At 47.2% G+C, this 18,798-nt stretch overlaps 1 protein-coding gene across 3 annotated transcripts in view; it reads right to left on the bottom strand.

Annotated features, from left to right (window-relative positions):
- PIWIL2 (piwi like RNA-mediated gene silencing 2) overlaps positions 1-18,798 on the bottom strand; it is a 349,150-nt gene that overhangs the window by 48,387 nt on the left and 281,965 nt on the right. For all 3 annotated transcript variants that reach the window (XM_030202016.1, XM_030202014.1, XM_030202015.1), the window contains exon 19: positions 16,622-16,738. In XM_030202016.1, the coding sequence (XP_030057876.1) occupies positions 16,622-16,738 (117 nt within the window). The remainder of the gene's footprint in view (positions 1-16,621; positions 16,739-18,798) is intronic.

The following is an 18,798-nucleotide window of genomic DNA, read 5'->3' as shown; positions in this document are numbered from 1 at the left end:
CCTGGGCTACCAGGGCCTGAAGCTCACTGACTCTACGAGCTGAAGTAACTGCCACCAAGAAAATGACCTTCCAGGTCAAGTACTTCAGATGGCAGGAGTTCAGTGGCTCAAAAGGAGGTTTCATCAGCTGGGTGAGAACGACATTGAGATCCCATGACACAGTAGGAGGCTTGACAGGGGGCTTTGACAAAAGCAAACCTCTCATGAAGCGAACAACTAAAGGCTGTCCTGAGATCGGCTTACCTTCCACACGGTAATGGTATGCACTGATTGCACTAAGGTGAACCCTTACAGAGTTAGTCTTGAGATCAGACTCAGACAAGTGCAGAAGGTATTCAAGCAGGGTCTGTGTAGGACAAGAGCGAGGATCTAGGGCCTTGCTGTCACACCAGACGGCAAACCTCCTCCATAGAAAGAAGTAACTCCTCTTAGTGGAATCTTTCCTGGAAGCAAGCAAGATGCGGGAGACACCCTCTGACAGACCAAAGAGGCAAAGTCTACGCTCTCAACATCCAGGCCGTGAGAGCCAGGGACCGGAGGTTGGGATGCAGAAGCGCCCCTTCGTCCTGTGTGATGAGGGTCGGAAAACACTCCAATCTCCACGGTTCTTCGGAGGACAACTCCAGAAGAAGAGGGAACCAGATCTGACGCGGCCAAAAAGGAGCAATCAGAATCATGGTGCCTTGGTCTTGCTTGAGTTTCAACAAAGTCTTCCCCACCAGAGGTATGGGAGGATAAGCATACAGCAGACCCTCCCCCCAGTCCAGGAGGAAGGTATCCAATGCCAGTCTGCCGTGGGCCTGAAGCCTGGAACAGAACTGAGGGACTTTGTGGTTGGCTCGAGATGCGAAGAGATCTACCAAGGGGGTGCCCCACACCTGGAAGATCTGTCGCACTACACGGGAATTGAGCGACCACTCGTGAGGTTGCATAATCCTGCTCAACCTGTCGGCCAGACTGTTGTTTACGCCTGCCAGATATGTGGCTTGGAGCACCATGCCGTGACGGCGAGCCCAAAGCCACATGCTGACGGCTTCCTGACACAGGGGGCGAGATCCAGTGCCCCCCTGCTTGTTGACGTAGTACATGGCAACCTGGTTGTCTGTCTGAATTTGGATAATTTGGTGGGACAGCCGATCTCTGAAAGCCTTCAGAGCGTTCCAGATCGCTCGTAACTCCAGAAGATTGAACTGCAGATCGCGTTCCTGGAGGGACCAGCTTCCTTGGGTGTGAAGCCCATCGACATGAGCTCCTCATCCCAGGAGAGACGCATCCGTGGTCAGCACCTTTTGTGGCTGAGGAATTTGGAAAGGACGTCCCAGAGTCAAATTGGACCAAATTGTCCACCAATACAGGGATTCGAGAAAACTCGTGGACAGGTGGATCACGTCCTCTAGATCCCCAGCAGCCTGAAACCACTGGGAAGCTAGGGTCCATTGAGCAGATCTCATGTGAAGGCGGGCCATGGGAGTCACATGAACTGTGGAGGCCATGTGGCCCAGCAATCTCAACATCTGCCGAGTTGTGATCTGCTGGGACGCTCGCACCCGCGAGACGAGGGACAACAAGTTGTTGGCTCTCGCCTCTGGGAGATAGGCGCGAGCCGTCCGAGAATCCAGCAGAGCTCCTATGAATTCGAGTTTCTGCACTGGAAGAAGATGGGACTTTGGGTAATTTATCACAAACCACAGTAGCTCCAGGAGGCGAATAGTCATCTGCATGGACTGCAGGGCTCCTGCCTCGGATGTGTTCTTCACCAGCCAATCGTCGAGATATGGGAACACGTGTACCCCCAGTCTGCGAAGTGCCGCTGCTACTACAGCCAAGCACTTCGTGAACACTCTGGGCGCAGAGGCGAGCCCAAAGGGTAGCACACAGTACTGGAAGTGACGTGTGCCCAGCTGAAATCGCAGATACTGCCTGTGAGCTGGCAGTATCGGGATGTGCGTGTAGGCGTCCTTCAAGTCCAGAGAGCATAGCCAATCGTTTTCCTGAATCATGGGGAGAAGGGTGCCCAGGGAAAGCATCCTGAACTTTTCTTTGACCAGATATTTGTTCAGGGCCCTTAGGTCTAGGATGGGACGCATCCCCCCTGTTTTCTTTTCCGCAAGGAAGTACCTGGAATAGAATCCCAGCCCTTCTTGCCCGGATGGCACGGGCTCGACCGCATTGGCGCTGAGAAGGGCGGAGAGTTCCTCTGCAAGTACCTGCTTGTGCTGGAAGCTGTAAGACTGAGCTCCCGGTGGACAATTTGGAGGTTTTGAGGCCAAATTGAGGGTGTATCCTTGCCAGACTATTTGGAGAACCCACTGATCGGAGGTTATGAGAGGCCACCTTTGGTGAAAAGCTTTCAACCTCCCTCCGACTGGCAGGTCGCCCGGCACTGACACTTGGATGTCAGCTATGCTCTGCTGGAGCCAGTCAAAAGCTTGTCCCTTGCTTTTGCTGGGGAGCCGAGGGGCCTTGCTGAGGCGCACGCTGCTGACGACAGCGAGCGCGCTGGGGCTTAGCCTGGGCCGCAGGCTGTCGAGGAGGAGGATTGTACCTACGCTTGCCAGAAGAGTAGGGAACAGTCTTCCTTCCCCCGAAAAATCTTCGACCTGAAGAGGTAGAGGCTGAAGGCTGCCGGCGGGAGAACTTGTCGAATGCGGTGTCCCGCTGGTGGAGCTGCTCTACCACCTGCTCGACTTTTTCTCCAAAAATATTATCCGCACGGCAAGGCGAGTCCGCAATCCGCTGCTGGATTCTATTCTCCAGGTCGGAGGCACGCAGCCATGAGAGTCTGCGCATCACCACACCTTGAGCAGCGGCCCTGGACGCAACATCAAAGGTGTCATACACCCCTCTGGCCAGGAATTTTCTGCACGCCTTCAGCTGCCTGACCACCTCCTGAAATGGCTTGGCTTGCTCAGGGGGGAGCTTGTCCACCAAGCCCGCCAACTGCCGCACATTGTTCTGCATGTGTATGCTCGTGTAGAGCTGGTAGGACTGAATCTTGGCCACGAGCATAGAAGAATGGTAGGCCTTCCTCCCAAAGGAGTCCAAGGTTCTAGAGTCCTTGCCCGGGGGCGCCGAAGCATGTTCTCTAGAACTCTTGGCCTTCTTTAGGGCCAAATCCACAACTCCAGAGTCATGAGGCAACTGAGTGCGCATCAGCTCTGGGTCCCCATGGATCCGGTACTGGGACTCGATCTTCTTGGGAATGTGGGGATTAGTTAAAGGCTTGGTCCAGTTCGCCAGCAATGTCTTTTTGAGGACATGGTGCATGGGTACTGTGGACGCATCCTTAGGTGGAGAAGGATAGTCCAGGAGCTCAAACATTTCAGCCCTGGGCTAGTCCTCCACAACCACCGGGAAGGGGATGGCCGTAGACATCTCCCGGACAAAGGAAGCGAAAGACAGGCTCTCAGGAGGAGAAAGCTGTCTTTCAGGAGAGGGAGTGGGATCGGAAGGAAGACCCTCAGACTCCTCGTCAGAGAAATATCTGATGTCTCCTTCGTCTTCCCACGAGGCCTCACCATCAGTGTCAGACACAAGTTCACGGACCTGTGTCTGCAACCGTGCCCGACTCGAGTCCGTGGAACCATGGCCACGGTGGGAGCGTCGAGAGGTAGACTCCCTCGCCCGCACCGGCAAAGCTCCCTCCGCCGATGTAGTCGGGGAGCCTTCCTGGGAGGCTACCGCAGTCGGTACCGCAAGCCGCACCGATGTCGGAGACCTCACCCCGGACAATGGACCAGCCGGGCGCCTCGCTCGACGGTACCGGTGGTGCAAGCACCCCCGGTACCGGAGGGGAAGGTCGCAACAGCTCCCCAAGGATCTCTGGGAGAACGGCCCAGAGGCTCTCGTGCAGAGCGGCTGTAGAAAAAGACATGGAAGCCGATGCAGGAGTCGATGTCAGAACCTGTTCCGGGCGTGGAGGCTGTTCCGGGCTGTCCAAAGGGGAGCGCATCGACACCTCTTGAACAGAGGGCGAGCGGTCCTCTCGGTGCCGATGCTTACTGGGTGCCGACTCCCTCGGCGACCCAGAGCTCTCGGTGCCGACACGGGAAGGGGACCGGTGACGATGCTTCTTCGATTTTTTGGAGCGAAGCACGTCACCGGAGCTTCCCGGCACCTACGAGGAGGACGTAGAATCCAGCCGTCTCTTCCTCGGGGCCGAGGCCGAAGAGGGTCGGTCTCGGGGGGGCTGTACCGCAGGAGCCCTCAGGGTAGGGGGAGACCCACCCGAAGGCTCACCGCCACCAGCAGGGGAATGGACAGCCCTCACCTGCACTCCAGACGAAGCACCACCATCCGACGACATCAGTAGACGAGGAGGTCTCGATGCCACCGACACCGACGCAGCCTTCCGATGTCGCCCCGATGCAGAGGGCCGATGCCTCAATGCACTCGATGCAATCGGATGAAGGTCCAGGCGCCGACGACGTTGAGGCAGTCGATACTCCCGGTGCCGATGCCGACGAAGAGCCCGAGAACAAAATGTTCCACTGGGCTAACCTCGCTACCTGAGTCCGCTTTTGTAAAAGGGAACACAGACTACAGGCCTGAGGGCGGTGCCCAGCCCCCAGACACTGAAGACACGACGCGTGCCTGTCAGTGAGCGAGATTACCCGGGCGCACTGGGTGCACTTCTTGAAGCCACTGGAAGACTTCGATGTCATGGGCGGAAAAATCGCGCCGGCGAGATCAGAACTCGAAATGGCAAACATGGCACCACAAAAATAGGGAGAAGAAAAACTTCGACCGAGGCCTAACTAGGGCCTACCCCGACGACGAAAGAAAACTTACCGGGGCAAAAAACTCGAAGTACGGGAAGGGAGAAAACCAAGAGGCCTCCTCCCGACACCCTTTTTTTTTTTTTAGAACAAAGTCGATGAACGACGCGCGAGGTCAACTTTTTGGGGCGCGAACGGCGAAACACGACTGTACCAAGCGCGGACAAAAGAAGACTGGCTGGCACGAGCCGGTTCGGGCGGGAAGACGGCCGCGCATGCGCGGTGCGCATCGGCGCGCGAGGACTAGCAAAGGACTTTGCTAGAAAGTGTTCCGATTGGAGGGGCTGCCGTGGACGTCACCCATCAGTGAGAACAAGCAGCCTGCTTGTCGTCGGAGAAATATATTTACCCTTCCGTGTTCAAACATATGCCCTAATATCTTCAATAATGTGTCATCACTATAAGAACATAAGCGTTGCCATGCTGGGACAGACTGAAGGTCCATCAAGCCCAGTATCCTGTTTCCAACAGTGGCCAATCCAAGTCATAAGTACCTGGCAAGATCCCAAAACAGTACAATACATTTTATGCTGCTTATTCTAGAAATAAGCAGTGGATTTTCCCCAAGTTCATCTTAATAATGGCTTATGGACTATTTTTTAGGAAGCTATCCAAACCTTTTTAAAACCCTGCTAAGCTAACTGCTTTTACCACATTCTCTGGCAATGAATTCCAGAGTTCAATTCAGGGCTGTGCCGGCACCTTTTTCCCTCCTGGCGAGTCCTGCACCCTTCCTCTCACTCTCCTAGTCAGTACTATGTCGGACTCGGCAGCGCGAACGGTGCAGGCAGTGATTTCAAAGAGGCTGGCACCATCGGAGCCTCCCTCTGCGAGTCCCGCCTACGTTGTTTCACCTTCCTGTTTCCGCATAAGTTGGACTCGCAGAGGGAAGCTCAGACGCTGGCAGCCTCTCTCAATCACTACACCGTTCGCGCTGCTGAGTCTGACGCTGGCAGCCTTTCTATCACTTCGCTGGCAGGCAGTGGAGAAGGAGGATGGGCCGGTGGAAGAAGAATCGCTGGACATGGGAGAGGGGAGGGCAGGACAGAGAGGAGAACCGCTGGACATCAATGGGATGGGATGGGAGGGCAGGTAAAAGAAAATTGCTGGACATCGATGGGATGGGAGGGCATGGATGAGATAATTGCTGGACATGGGAGGGGAGAGAGGAGAATCGCTGGATATGGATGGGAGGGCAGGGGAGAGAGAAGAATTGTTGGACATGGATGGGAAGGGAGGGCAGGGAAGAAAGGAGAAATGCTGGAAATGGATGGAGAGGGAGAGCAGGAGATAGAGGAGAATTGCTGCACATGGATGGATGGAGGGGTTGGCAGGGAGAGAGGAGAAATGCTGGTCTTGGATGGAGGAGAGGGGAGAGAGAATTATTGCTTTATATGGATACAGGGGAGGGAAGAGAGGAGAAATGCTGGACATGGATGGAGGGGAGGAGAGAGGAGGAGTGCTGGACATGGATGGAAGGGAGGAAAGAAAAAAGAAGATGCACATGGATGGAGATGAGGGAAAGGGAAGAGAGGAGAAAAACTGCACATGTATGGAGAAAATAGGCAAAAGCTGGATCCACGTTATACCTCCTCCAGTCAATTCCACGGAGGAGGACCCAGCTTTTACTTATGGATGTAGGGCAAGAAATGAAGAAGAAAGGAGGAAAGTAAAGAAATAAATGGAAAGGAAGCTCTGGAAACGAAGTTAAGGGAACAGATAGAGAGCAGCAGAATCAGAGACTGGGACCAATACGGATAGAAAAACAAAGTCACCAGACAACAAAGGTAAAAAAAATATAATTTTATTTTCATTTTAGTGTTTGGAATATGTCCAATTTGAGAATTTACATCTTCTGTCTTATTTTGCACTGGGTATACTGGAGCTGTAACAGCTTACACAAATTATATATAATGAAAAAAATCACGTTATTTTTTTTCTCCTATACTAGTATATTTTTTTCAATGATGTCTGTTTATATGCGCCATGGCTGGTATAAGGGGTGTGGTTAATATGGGTGTGGCTATCATAGGGGTGGAGCCATGTATGGTGATCCCGCCCATAATGAGTACCGACACCTTTTTTTCTACAAAAAAAAGCACTGGTTTAATTACACGTTGAGTGAAGAAATATTTTCTCTGGTTTGTTTTAAATTTACTACTTTGTAGCTTCATTGCGTGTTCCCCTAGTCCTAGTATTTTTGGAAAGAGTAAACACGCGATTCATGTCTATCCGTTCCACTCCACTCATTATTTTATAGACGGAGGCTGCAAAATCTGGGGCAAAAAACTTTCTCCTTTTATTCGCACACACAGCAGACATACACTAGAATAGATGCGGTCTGGTGCAGCCGCTCCTAATGGGGGCAGGTACGTCCTTTGAGCAGGGACTGTCCTTCTTTGTTAATTTGTACAGCGCTGCGTAACCCTAGTAGCGCTCTAGAAATTCGCCGATTACACAAAATTATTCAGGGTCGTCAAGTCGCAGGAGGAATGTGAACGATTACAGGAGGACCTTGCGAGACTGGGAGAATGGGCGTGCAAGTGGCAGATGAAGTTCAATGTTGACAAGTGCAAAGTGATGCATGTGGGTAAGAGGAACCCGAATTATAGCTACGTCTTGCAAGGTTCCGAGTTAGGAGTTACGGATCAAGAAAGGGATCTGGGTGTCGTCGTCGATGATACGCTGAAACCTTCTGCTCAGTGTGCTGCTGCGGCTAGGAAAGCGAATAGAATGTTGGGTGTTATTAGGAAGGGTATGGAGTCCAGGTGTGCGGATGTTATAATGCCGTTGTATTGCTCCATGGTGCGACCGCACCTGGAGTATTGTGTTCAGTACTGGTCTCCGTATCTCAAAAAAGATATAGTAGAATTGGAAAAGGTACAGCGAAGGGCGACGAAAATGATAGTGGGGATGGGACGACTTTCCTATGAAGAGAGGCTGAGAAGGCTAGGGCTTTTCAGCTTGGAGAAGAGACGGCTGAGGGGAGATATGATAGAAGTGTATAAAATAATGAGTGGAATGGATCGGGTGGATGTGAAGCGACTGTTCACGCTATCCAAAAATACTAGGACTAGAGGGCATGAGTTGAAGCTACAGTGTGGTAAATTTAAAACGAATCGGAGAAAATTTTTCTTCACCCAACGTGTAATTAGACTCTGGAATTCGTTGCCGGAGAACGTGGTACGGGCGGTTAGCTTGACGGAGTTTAAAAAGGGGTTAGATAGATTCCTAAAGGACAAGTCCATAGACCGCTATTAAATGGACTTGGAAAAATTCCGCATTTTTAGGTATAACTTGTCTGGAATGTTTTTACGTTTGGGGAGCGTGCCAGGTGCCCTTGACCTGGATTGGCCACTGTCGGTGACAGGATGCTGGGCTAGATGGACCTTTGGTCTTTCCCAGTATGGCACTACTTATGTACTTATGTACTTATGTACTTATATCTCCTTTCAACAGTCTCTTCTCAAAGCTGAAGAGCCCTACCCGCTTTAGCCTTTCCTCATAGTAAAGTTATCCCATTCCCTTTATCATTTTCATTGCCCTTCTATTTTTTCTAAATCTGCTATATCTTTTTTGAGACTTGGTGACCAGAATTGCACACAGTATTCGAGGTGCGTCGCACCATCGAGCGATACAAAAGCATTATAACATTCTCATTTTTGTTTCCTATTTTTTTTCTAATAATTCCTTTCATTAACATGCATACCAAAATTCCAATTTTCAAAACTCTGCTCACAACAATTAATTAATTAATTAAAGAAAAGAATACCGGCTTCATGACACGTTTCAAATTTCTCTGCATTAGGGAAACTCACAATTCTTCTAATCAAAATGTCCCATTCCAATGCATTGATTGCTTTGAGGTCCATTTATTTTTGTAAAATAATTTTTTTGTGAGGAAGTGATGTCACCGCTGTAAGATGGCCGCTTGATCACGGAGCTCTGCTGGTGCCTGAGCATAAATACTGGATAAACCCGTGAATCTGACTTGATTCCTCCCCAAGCTAACTTCTGAAGTCCTCTGAAAGTATGGCGGCGCGTAAGAAGCTCGCAAAATTTAAATACACGGCTGAGAAACCGGAGACGGGAACGAGCGCGGTGCAGAGGGTGGTGACATGAGGCGCTAAAACGGCGACTGAGAATTCAGACACAGATCCGGACCCCAAGGAGCAACTCGATAGTGACACAGAGCTTACCAAGAAAGATGTTGCCCGCTGGTTTAAAGAGTTGAAATCCAAATTGGTGGCCACTAGAAGGGACAATCGGCGGTGGCAGAGCTCCATGAGGAGGTCAGAGAAACTGGAAATCGGGTGGCGGAGACGGAAGAGCGGGTGGAGACCATACTGGAAGATATACATGGCATACAAGCCGCTCTTAAAAGGGCGCGCCAGCTAAGGGCTGATATGGAGCTAATGGTCGAGGACTCGGAGAATAGATCAAGGCGCTGTAACTTGCGCTTTAAGGGAATACTGGAGGAGGACCAGTTTAGAGACTGTGTTAAAGTGGTGCAGGAACTTTGTGAATTTATTCAAAACCAAGGAGAAAGTATATCTGGAGAACAAAGATCTGGCCATATTGTTTTAGACAGGGCTCATCGAAGCCTGGGACCTCAGAAGGGGGCAATTGCCCAGGGATACCATTGCATGCTTTCATAAAGAGTCAGTTTGGAAAAAGGCCCTGGCCCTGGGTGATATTACTTGGAAGAACTGCAATATTAAGGTTTTCCAAGACCTGGCTAGGATCACATTACAAAGGCGGAGGGACTTCCGGGAGGTAACGGCTTACCTGCAAAAAGCTGGCCTGAGATACCGATGGCTTTTCCCATTTGGATTACAACTGACAGTTGGTGACCAGACTAGGAAGATTCATACCACAACAGGAGCCTGGAAAGTTCTCTCAGATTTGGGATGCACAGACCTGTCTAAAGAAGGAGCAGTCACTCAGAATCGGAACCTGGGTTCCCCTACAAACTTGCAACGTGGATGGGAGAGGGTGCGGGGGTGGGGGGAGGCGTACCCCTCCCTCGTATGAATCCAGAAGTGAGCTGGGAGAGACAACTTGAACTACTCAGAGACAAGGTGTATGTAATGAGGAACTGTGGACGGACTTGCAGGGGAGTTCTGTTACATGCTTGGGGAGTGAATGAATGAAGGTTGAAAGGAGAGTTGGGGCGAACCGGGGTATGGAGCATGCATATGGGCCTCCAGCGAAAGCACACTTCCTCAGGGAGCTAACTGGCTGGAGGAGGTGATGGCCGGTTGTTAGGGGTATTGGGGAAGGGGGGGGGTTATGGGTGGGATCTTGGAATGTAAACGGTCTAAACAATCCACGGAAGAGAAATATTATTTTTCGTGAGTTGCGTCGCTTGAAATGGGATGTTATGCTTCAGGAAACTCATATACAGAAGAAAGATGCGTTATTGCTTTGTCATAAAGAATTTGGTGACTGCTTTCCCTTAGCAGACTCCGGGGGGGGGGGGGGGGGGGGGGGCCAAAACTGTGGGATTGGTAATTTATGTTTGAGAGGGGGTACCTTTTGTTAAAGAAAGAGTGTATGCAGAGGGACAGGAGAGATGTATAGCGGTAAAAGGGAAGATATATAACCAGTTCATTAATCTATACGCTCCCAATTTGGGCCAGGGTAACCTTTTTGAATCATTAAGGGAAGAACTGGTGCTGTTTGCCTCTGGTAGAATGATAATTGGGGGGGGGGGGGGTTAATCTGACTGTGGCTGATATAGATAATTTAAAAGGGGGTGTGGGGGGAACCCTGGTCCCTAGGGGTAAGCTTCTACAATTGGTTAAGGAGCTGGATTTACTAGATGTACGGAGGCTGCAAAATCTGGGGCAAAAAACTTTCTCCTTTTATTCGCACACACAGCAGACATACACTAGAATAGATGCGGTCTGGTGCAGCCGCTCCTAATGGGGGCAGGTACGTCCTTTGAGCAGGGACTGTCCTTCTTTGTTAATTTGTACAGCACTGCGTAACCCTAGTAGCGCTCTAGAAATGTTAAGTAGTAGTAGGTACGTGAAACTGAAATAGAGAACATCCATGCCTCTGATCATGCTCCAGTTTGGGTGTCCCTTCTTGGGTTGGAGAAGGACAGCAATAGCACTTTCTGGAGAAGTGAAGGTTTGTCAAGAGGTGTGGGGGGCCATAAAGGATTACTTAGAACTTAATGACGGAGGGGAGGTGTCTGATGGGATTATCTAGGATGCCCTTAAATCAGTAACACGGGGCACCTTGCCCAAACGGGGGAGGGGGGGGGGCTAAACGTAAGCATGAACATTGTGCCCAGGAGCTGAAGATCCGTTTGCAACTGGCTCGTCTGGAAGTACTGCATCGGGGGGGGGGGGGGGGGGGGGGGGGTTAGAATCCCGAAATTTTACCTGAACTATTAGCTTGCAGATCTGAATTGCAAAGGATTCAAATAAGAAAGATGGAATTTTGTAGATGTCTGGCGCAGCAACGATTTTTTGAGTTTAGTAATAAGGCAGGGAGTATGTTGGTGCGCTTTCTTCGCCAGCGTCAGACAAAACATACTATATCAAAAATAAAAGGGGCCGGGGATGTTCTTTTCCATCAGGACAGGGAAATTAGAGAACATTTTGTGCAATTTTATACTACTTTATTCTCTAGGGGTGAAGGAGCCATGAGATCTGAGATACACAAGTATCTGAAGGAGTTGGGGCTAAAGAGACTTTCTGACAAATCAAAAAGAGGAGTTAGAATCCCCAATATCCTTAGATGAATTATTAAGGGTGATAAAAGGTCTTAAAGGGGGCAAGGCCCCTGGGATGGATGGATATACAGCTAAATTTTATAAAATATTTGCTTCAGAGTTAGCCCCTCTTCTGAGGCGGGTGGAAAACACATGCTTCTTGGGACATTATCTCCCCCCAGTATGCACGAGGCGGGGATATTGGTTCTTCTAAAACCAGGACGAGACCCGACTGTCTGCGGATCATATAGAACGATATCCCTCCTGAATATAGATGTAAAAATCTTACCCAAAATAATGACGGCTCGACTAGGTAGGGTGCTTCCCCAGCTAATCCATGAAGATCAGTCAGGCTTTGTATCTAAATGACAGGTAGTAGACAACATCAGGCGATCCCTGAATATGGGGAACCCAGAGGCAGGGGGATTCACTGGCCTTGTTAACCACGGACGCCGAGAAGGCCTTTGATAGGGTAGGATAGTCCTACCTGTGGGAGGTTATGCAGTCAATGGCTTTTGGGACTAAATTTGTGGGATGGCTGCAGAGTCTGTATGAGTCCCCGGTAGCTAGAATCAAAGTAAATGGGGGATATTTGGGTCAGTTTAACATCCAATGGGGCACTTGGCAGGGATGTCCTCTTTCTCCCTTGCTATTTGCTCTCTCTAAAGAGCCCCTGGCACAGAGGGTTCATTTATTACCTGACATTAGAGGGGTACAACTTGGGGGGCAAGAACACAAAAACAGCATTGTTCGTGGACAACATCTTATTTCATGTGGGTACCTCATTGCTGACACTGCCTATCATTATCAGGGAGCTTAATAAATTTGGGGGGATTTCAGGCTTCAAAGTTAATTATGATAAATCTGAATTAATGGGGGTAACTATTTTGGACAAGGAGATCAATAGATTGTTACAGTCTTTTGCATTCAAAAAAGCGGAAACGTGTTTCCGGTACCTAGGTATTCAGATTTCGAGACTTGTCCCAACTATACTCATTAAATTACATCCCTTGGTTTAAGGAGCTCCGCAGAGGTTTGAGTAGATGGAAAAATGGGTGGTTATCCTAGTGGGGACGAATATCAGCAGTTAAAATGAACCTCTTACTCAGGTTATTATTTTTATTTCAATCCCTAACTTTGATGGTCCCAAGGGGTGAGTTAATGCGCCTTCAGTCAGAAGTATCAGGATTTGTATGGGGAGGGCGCTCTGCTAGATTATCAAGGAAGGTGATGTGGGGAGCAGTGAAGCAGGGGGTGCCTAATTTGATGTGATATTACTGGGCAGCTCAATTAAAACTGATAGCAGAATGGAGTAGGGGAGAACAGTCACCAGTAACTATCTTGGAACAGTATTTTGTTCCAGAATATTCTCTAGATGCTGTTCTCTGGGCTTCAGTCTCAGCCAAAACTTATAAACAATTCACGCCTAACCCATTTATTTCACATTTGTTAACAGTGTGGAGTATTTTAAAATACAAATTACGTGGCACCCGAGCTCTGTCGACCTATGCGCAGATTACCCAAGACCTGGCTTACTAGTTGGTCGGCATGGAGCGATTTTTGCAGCCTGGTCCCGTCGAGGTCTTGTTAGATTTCGAGATGTATTGGATGTAGGCAAAATAAGGACTTTTGGGGAACTACAGGAGTCCCATACACTGCCCGCATCAGATTTTTTTGCTTACTTACAGGTTAAACATTTCAACCTTAGGCAAGGATGGCTAAAAACTGATCCTGATGAGACTGAGCATCTGGAGAATTTATGGGTCTCTTTAGGTAAGATGGGAAGGGCTATATCTCTTTTGTATCGCTACATCAGAGGGTATGACTTTGTCAAGTTACCTTACATGTTTGCATGGGAAAAGGATTTGGAATGTGAGTTAAGTATGGTGAGTTAAGTATGGCAGAGTGGAAAGTGGTATGCCTGGAGGTGAAAAAAGCATCTATATGTGTCTTGATAAAAGAAAATGCGTTTAAGGTATTAAGCAGGTGGTATTATACACCTGATTGGGCGAAGATCATGTATCCTGGTTCCAACGATCAATGTTGGAGATGTGGAAGGGCCACTGGCACCTTCTTCCATGTTTGATGGTCGTGTGGTTCTCTGCAGAGTTTTTGGCTGGAAGTAGCTCAAAATCTCACTACAATTCTTGATTCTACATTTCCCTGTGAACCCAAGTGGTGTCTTCTAGGCTGGGGGAACAGGAGAGGATTAAAGTGCCAGCGACGCATAAAGCGCCTTTGCTTAGCTGCAGCAAAGTCAATCATCGCCTCTCACTGGAAGCTAAGTACTGAACCCACCATACATAATTGGTTAACAAAGGTAAAACTGGTGGCAGACTTGGAGAAACTGACGGACCGCCGAGCAGAGCGATATGATCCGGAAGCGGCAGAATGGACACATTTGGACCGAATATTGGAAATAGTTTGATTGTTACATTTCGTAGGGTACAAGGGGGGATGGGATAATTGGGTGGGGGTGGGGGAAGTATTACAGGGGGAGGGGGAAAACTGTTGCAAGGACGGAAACTGGGATGGAGGGTGGGGATCGAGTTACTGAGATTTTGTATTAGAATTAGAGGGTGGTCTTGGTATTATATTGTTTGTACTTGAGCAATAAACCTTTGGTTGAGGGATGTTACAAATATTATAATATTCAAATTTTTCAATAAAAATTTAAAGTTAAAAAAATAATTTTTTTGTGTAATTTATGCTGTGAATTGAGCTCTAATTTTTTTATTTGGTGTACTTTATTATTCTGATATAGAATACAAGAACAAATATATAAATGAATATACTTTGTAAGAGAGGGAAAAGAGGGAAGATTATAACAGACATTTAAATATTTCCAAGGTAAAAATGCACAGGTGGTGGGCTTCTTCCAATTGACAGGAACCTCTTGAATAAGGGGCAAGTGAAAACAGGTAGGATTAGGAGTAGTCTAATTTTATTTCTGGGAGGGTGGCAGATGTGTGGAACAGCCTCTCAGTGAAGGTGGTAGAAGGGAAGATGGTATCTGAATTCAAGAAAGCATGGGATAAGTACAAAGGATCTCTAAGGGATGTAGAGCTTAGTAATTGGTGTGGATGGGTGGACTGGATAGGCCATATGATCCTTATCTGCCATCATTTTTCATATTTCTATGTGAATTATACTTGTTTATGGTTGTAATCTGCTCAGTACTGTTTGCAATGAATTTAAGCAGAGTAGTAAATAAGCCTTAGTAGAGGGAAATGAGATGTGCTGAAGGGGCTAACCTGATACTAGGACCAACAACCATACCAAGGGCTACTTGAATGGACCTCTGCTCTTGAAAAGGGGTTGCTGGGAACCAAGAAGCTGTTTCTGGTTACTTGAAGACTATGTGGCCCTGCACCCCGACCACACCTCAGTATAAAGGTGGCATATTTTACAAATAGGGAAGACATATTAATTTACTTATTTGATTTGAACAGGACCGGTTACTATTATGCTTATATTGGTACATCTTGGCTCCCTCAGAAATTGAGCCCTGGGGGGCGTTTCAAGATGGCGGCACGCCGCAATCTCGGATGAGACCTCTAGACGACGGCAGCGAAATTAATCTTTTTCTACCTTACCATTATGCCGCACACGAAGCGCAAAGGAGCAGTTAAGACCGGAGCCTCGGCGGTCAGGACCTCCTCCCCTTCGCAGCCGTCAATCGAAAGGTTCACCGTGAGGACTCCAGACATTTTTACCGGGAGCCGCCCTGCTGTCTCTTTGCTGGGAGAGCTACGAGACTTGGGGCTCGATGTCACTCTTTCGCCCTGGGAGCCCAACATACCGCCTGTGCCCGAAGGTCCTCCCTCTCCTATTGGGACGCCAGAAACGGAAGTCGTCGAAGGGGTTTCCCAAGCAAGAGGTCAGGAAGGGAGTACAACCGACGGAGGCTTGAAGCCGGCAGGCCATCAAGCTTACAGAGTTTCTCTGATTAAACCTCAGATGGTAACTTTAGAGAGCATATGGGATGCTCTCCAACAACTTGATACCAAACTTACTGACTCAACGGAAGGTATGGCAGCACTTGTGAGAACCGTGGACAATCTTTCTAAATCTATAGAAACAATTAAAACTGACTCTAAAACCCAAATGGTTCAGCTTAAAACTGAAGTGGAAAAGATTCAAGGAACTTCTACTATGTTAATAAAGGATAATGCTGGTATACATAGGAAGCTTGAACAACTGGAGAATTATAATCGTAGATTAAATTTGCGATTTTTAAATTTTCCACAAGCTACTGGGATCTCTCCTTTAGAAGCTTTTAAAAATTATTTGATAGAGGTCTTGAAATATTCCCCAGAACATATTCCTCCAATCAATCTAATTTATTATATTCCACAAAAGAAGAAAAGTGAACCAGGAATGGACATAGAGTCACAAAGGAAAAAAAATGGACAAAACTTGAACCTAACGGAACTTTTAGAGTCCTCATTAAATGAGGATTCTGAAAGAAATACTTTAATAGTGTCCTTTATATTTGAGCAAGATTTAGAAGCAGTCAAACGATTATTCTTTAGACATATACAGTCCCTATTTTGTGGGGCGAAAATATGGATGTACTCCGATGTTGCCAAGCAGACACAGGAAAGAAGAAGGGCATTTTTAGCAATTAGAAAGGAGGCCCTAGAAATAGGAGCCTCCTTTTATTTGAACTACCCCTGTAGATGCGTGATAAAATATTTAGGGCTTAAATATATCTTCTTCAATCCTGAACATTTGAAAGCATTTATAGATTAAAAAAAAAATGTCAGTAACTTAATATCTGATATTGGGCTGATTTAAGTTGATGTCTGGATAGGCGTGTTAAGCTATATACATGTTTAATTTGTCTTATGTGGTTTTCCTTCTCCTGGAAGAATTGCCTAAACTACCCCCCTCCTATATTGTGGTCTAAAGAAGATTATATACAAAATTTTTGGTTGTATTTATCTGCATTACTTATGCCTATCTGTATTTCTTTACAAGTGTTATCACTTGAAATGTAAGTTTCAAAAAGCAAATAAAAAAAAAATATATTGGTACATCTTATTGCTGTTACACCTTAATCGACTCTCCATACATCCAGAAGAGGCCTCTGGGTCAGTAATCCAATACTTACCAATGGGATGTCAACTCCCCATAGCTCTCCACCTAGCTTGCAGTTGATCTGTAGCAGGATTTTTTGTGCTACAGCCCTCAGTTTGTTGGATTGTGAGATTGTTTTTGCATTAATGACCTGAAAGAAATAATTCCAAGGTTAGGGATCATCACACATCAAATGAGCAGAAACAAGACAGAAAATGCTTCCTCATTTTAGACCTTCCACAGAGTCTACTTAACTGATTATTGTAGTTCTGTTCATATATCAGAACAGCAGAAGAAAAGAGGTTTTAATACCCCTGTATAAGACATTGGTGAGGCCCCACCTGGAGTATTGTGTTCAGTTTTGGAGGCCGTATCTTGTGAAGGATGTTAAAAAAATGGAAGCGGTGCAAAGAAAAGCTACGAGAATGGTATGGGATTTGCGTTACAAGACATATGAGGAGAGACTTGTTGACCTGAACATGTATACCCTGGAGGAAAGGAGAAACAGGGGTGATATGATACAGATGTTCAAATATTTGAAAGGTATGAATCCGCAAACGAACCTTTTCCGGAGATGGGAAGGCGGTAGAACGAGAGGACATGAAATGAGATTGAAGGGGGGCAGACTCAAGAAAAATGTCAGGAAGTATTTTTTCACGGAGAGAGTGGTGGATGCTTGAAATGCCCTCCTGCGGGAGGTGGTGGAGAGGAAAACGGTAACGGAATTCAAACATGCGTGGGATAAACATAAAGGAATTCTGCTCAGAAGGAAGGGATCCCCAGAAGCTTAGCCGGTGGTGGGAGGCAGGGCTGGTGGTTGGGAGGTCGGGATAGTGCTGGGCAGACTTATACGGTCTGTGCCCTGAAAAAGACAGGTACAAATCAAGGTAAGGTATACACAAAAAATGGCACATGTGAGTTTATCTTGTTGGGCAGACTGGGTGGACCGTGCAGGTCTTTTTCTGCCGTCATCTACTATGTTTTTTTTTTTTTTTTTTAACTGCAATAAGGACAGAAGAAGTCACTGTAATGATCTAGGAGTAACCTATTCTGCAACCTAGGAAACAGTTTAAGAGATCATATATCCACGGAAGGTAAAGCCATGGCCAGAAATAGTAACAACACAATTAACCGTGCTTTTATATCCCAAGATGATTTCCACACAATTTAAAGTGAATGAAATATCCATATATCTTGGACAATTCTTGTTTTTCTGTGTTTTCCATATGTTTAGTTTATTCCTCTTGTGAAGGGCACTTCTGCCCTTCACAAAAGGAAGGTAACAAAAGCAGCAAAAATATCATAAATAATTAAGAAAGCAGAACACAAATGGGTGATGAAAAGACAATGAAGTGTAGCAGGAGTTCTGATACTGAGTTAGTGTGCATTACACTGGGAAAATGGGGTACAGCAAAGGGAAAGGAAACTAACCCTCCTAGTCCAAAGTCCCCTCAAAGACCTTCATAAAAAAGTGAGTCTTAGGCCTTTCTTAAATTTAGGATGGGAAAATTCAGTTCGTAATTGAAATAGGAGGGAATTTCATAATAGAAGAAAAGGCGGTATTACAGGTGTCCTCATAGCGTGTTTCAACTTTTGATGGGAGCTGACAGAGATATGCATCAATCAATCTAGTTGGCCTAGATTTTATAGGGATTACTATATTGAGAGATTCCATGGCATACTTGTAAAAAAGGCCCTGTGTGCTAGGAGAAAATTTTGAAAGGGAATGCTAAGGCTTACTGGGCGCTAGTAAGCTATCTGGGCTCAAAGGTACTGTCCTATTTCTGCAAGGTGAGACAAAGCCAATGCTGGAAACCATCGGGAAGTGGCATCAACCATCATCATCTGACCTGTCTCCAGCTCTGAGGATCCCCAAGTCATAGCCTTCTACAGCTAACTCCAATTACACATCCATGCGCACACTCTTTGCTTACCAATATGCCGTTGACTGGGATCCTCTAGAATAGTGGAGAGAAATAAGGTGAAATTAGGCCTTACCTGCTAATTTTCTTTCCTCTAGACCCTCCAGACCGGTCAAGACGCTTGGGTTATGACTCCTACCAGCAGTGGGAGACTGAGAACACTAAAACTGTAACAATGTATAAGCCACCTGCCAACCCCCAAGCAGCCAGTAAATCAGTAACAAAGCAGAAAAGATCAGGAATACATAGAACCCTGTACTCAGAACTCAAAACAGACACGAATGTGCTT

The sequence above is a fragment of the Microcaecilia unicolor genome, chromosome 4 (assembly GCF_901765095.1).
Source record: "Microcaecilia unicolor chromosome 4, aMicUni1.1, whole genome shotgun sequence".
Lineage (NCBI taxonomy): Eukaryota > Metazoa > Chordata > Amphibia > Gymnophiona > Siphonopidae > Microcaecilia > Microcaecilia unicolor.
Note: the sequence above shows the minus strand (reverse complement) of the source record. Positions and strands in the feature narration are given on the sequence as shown.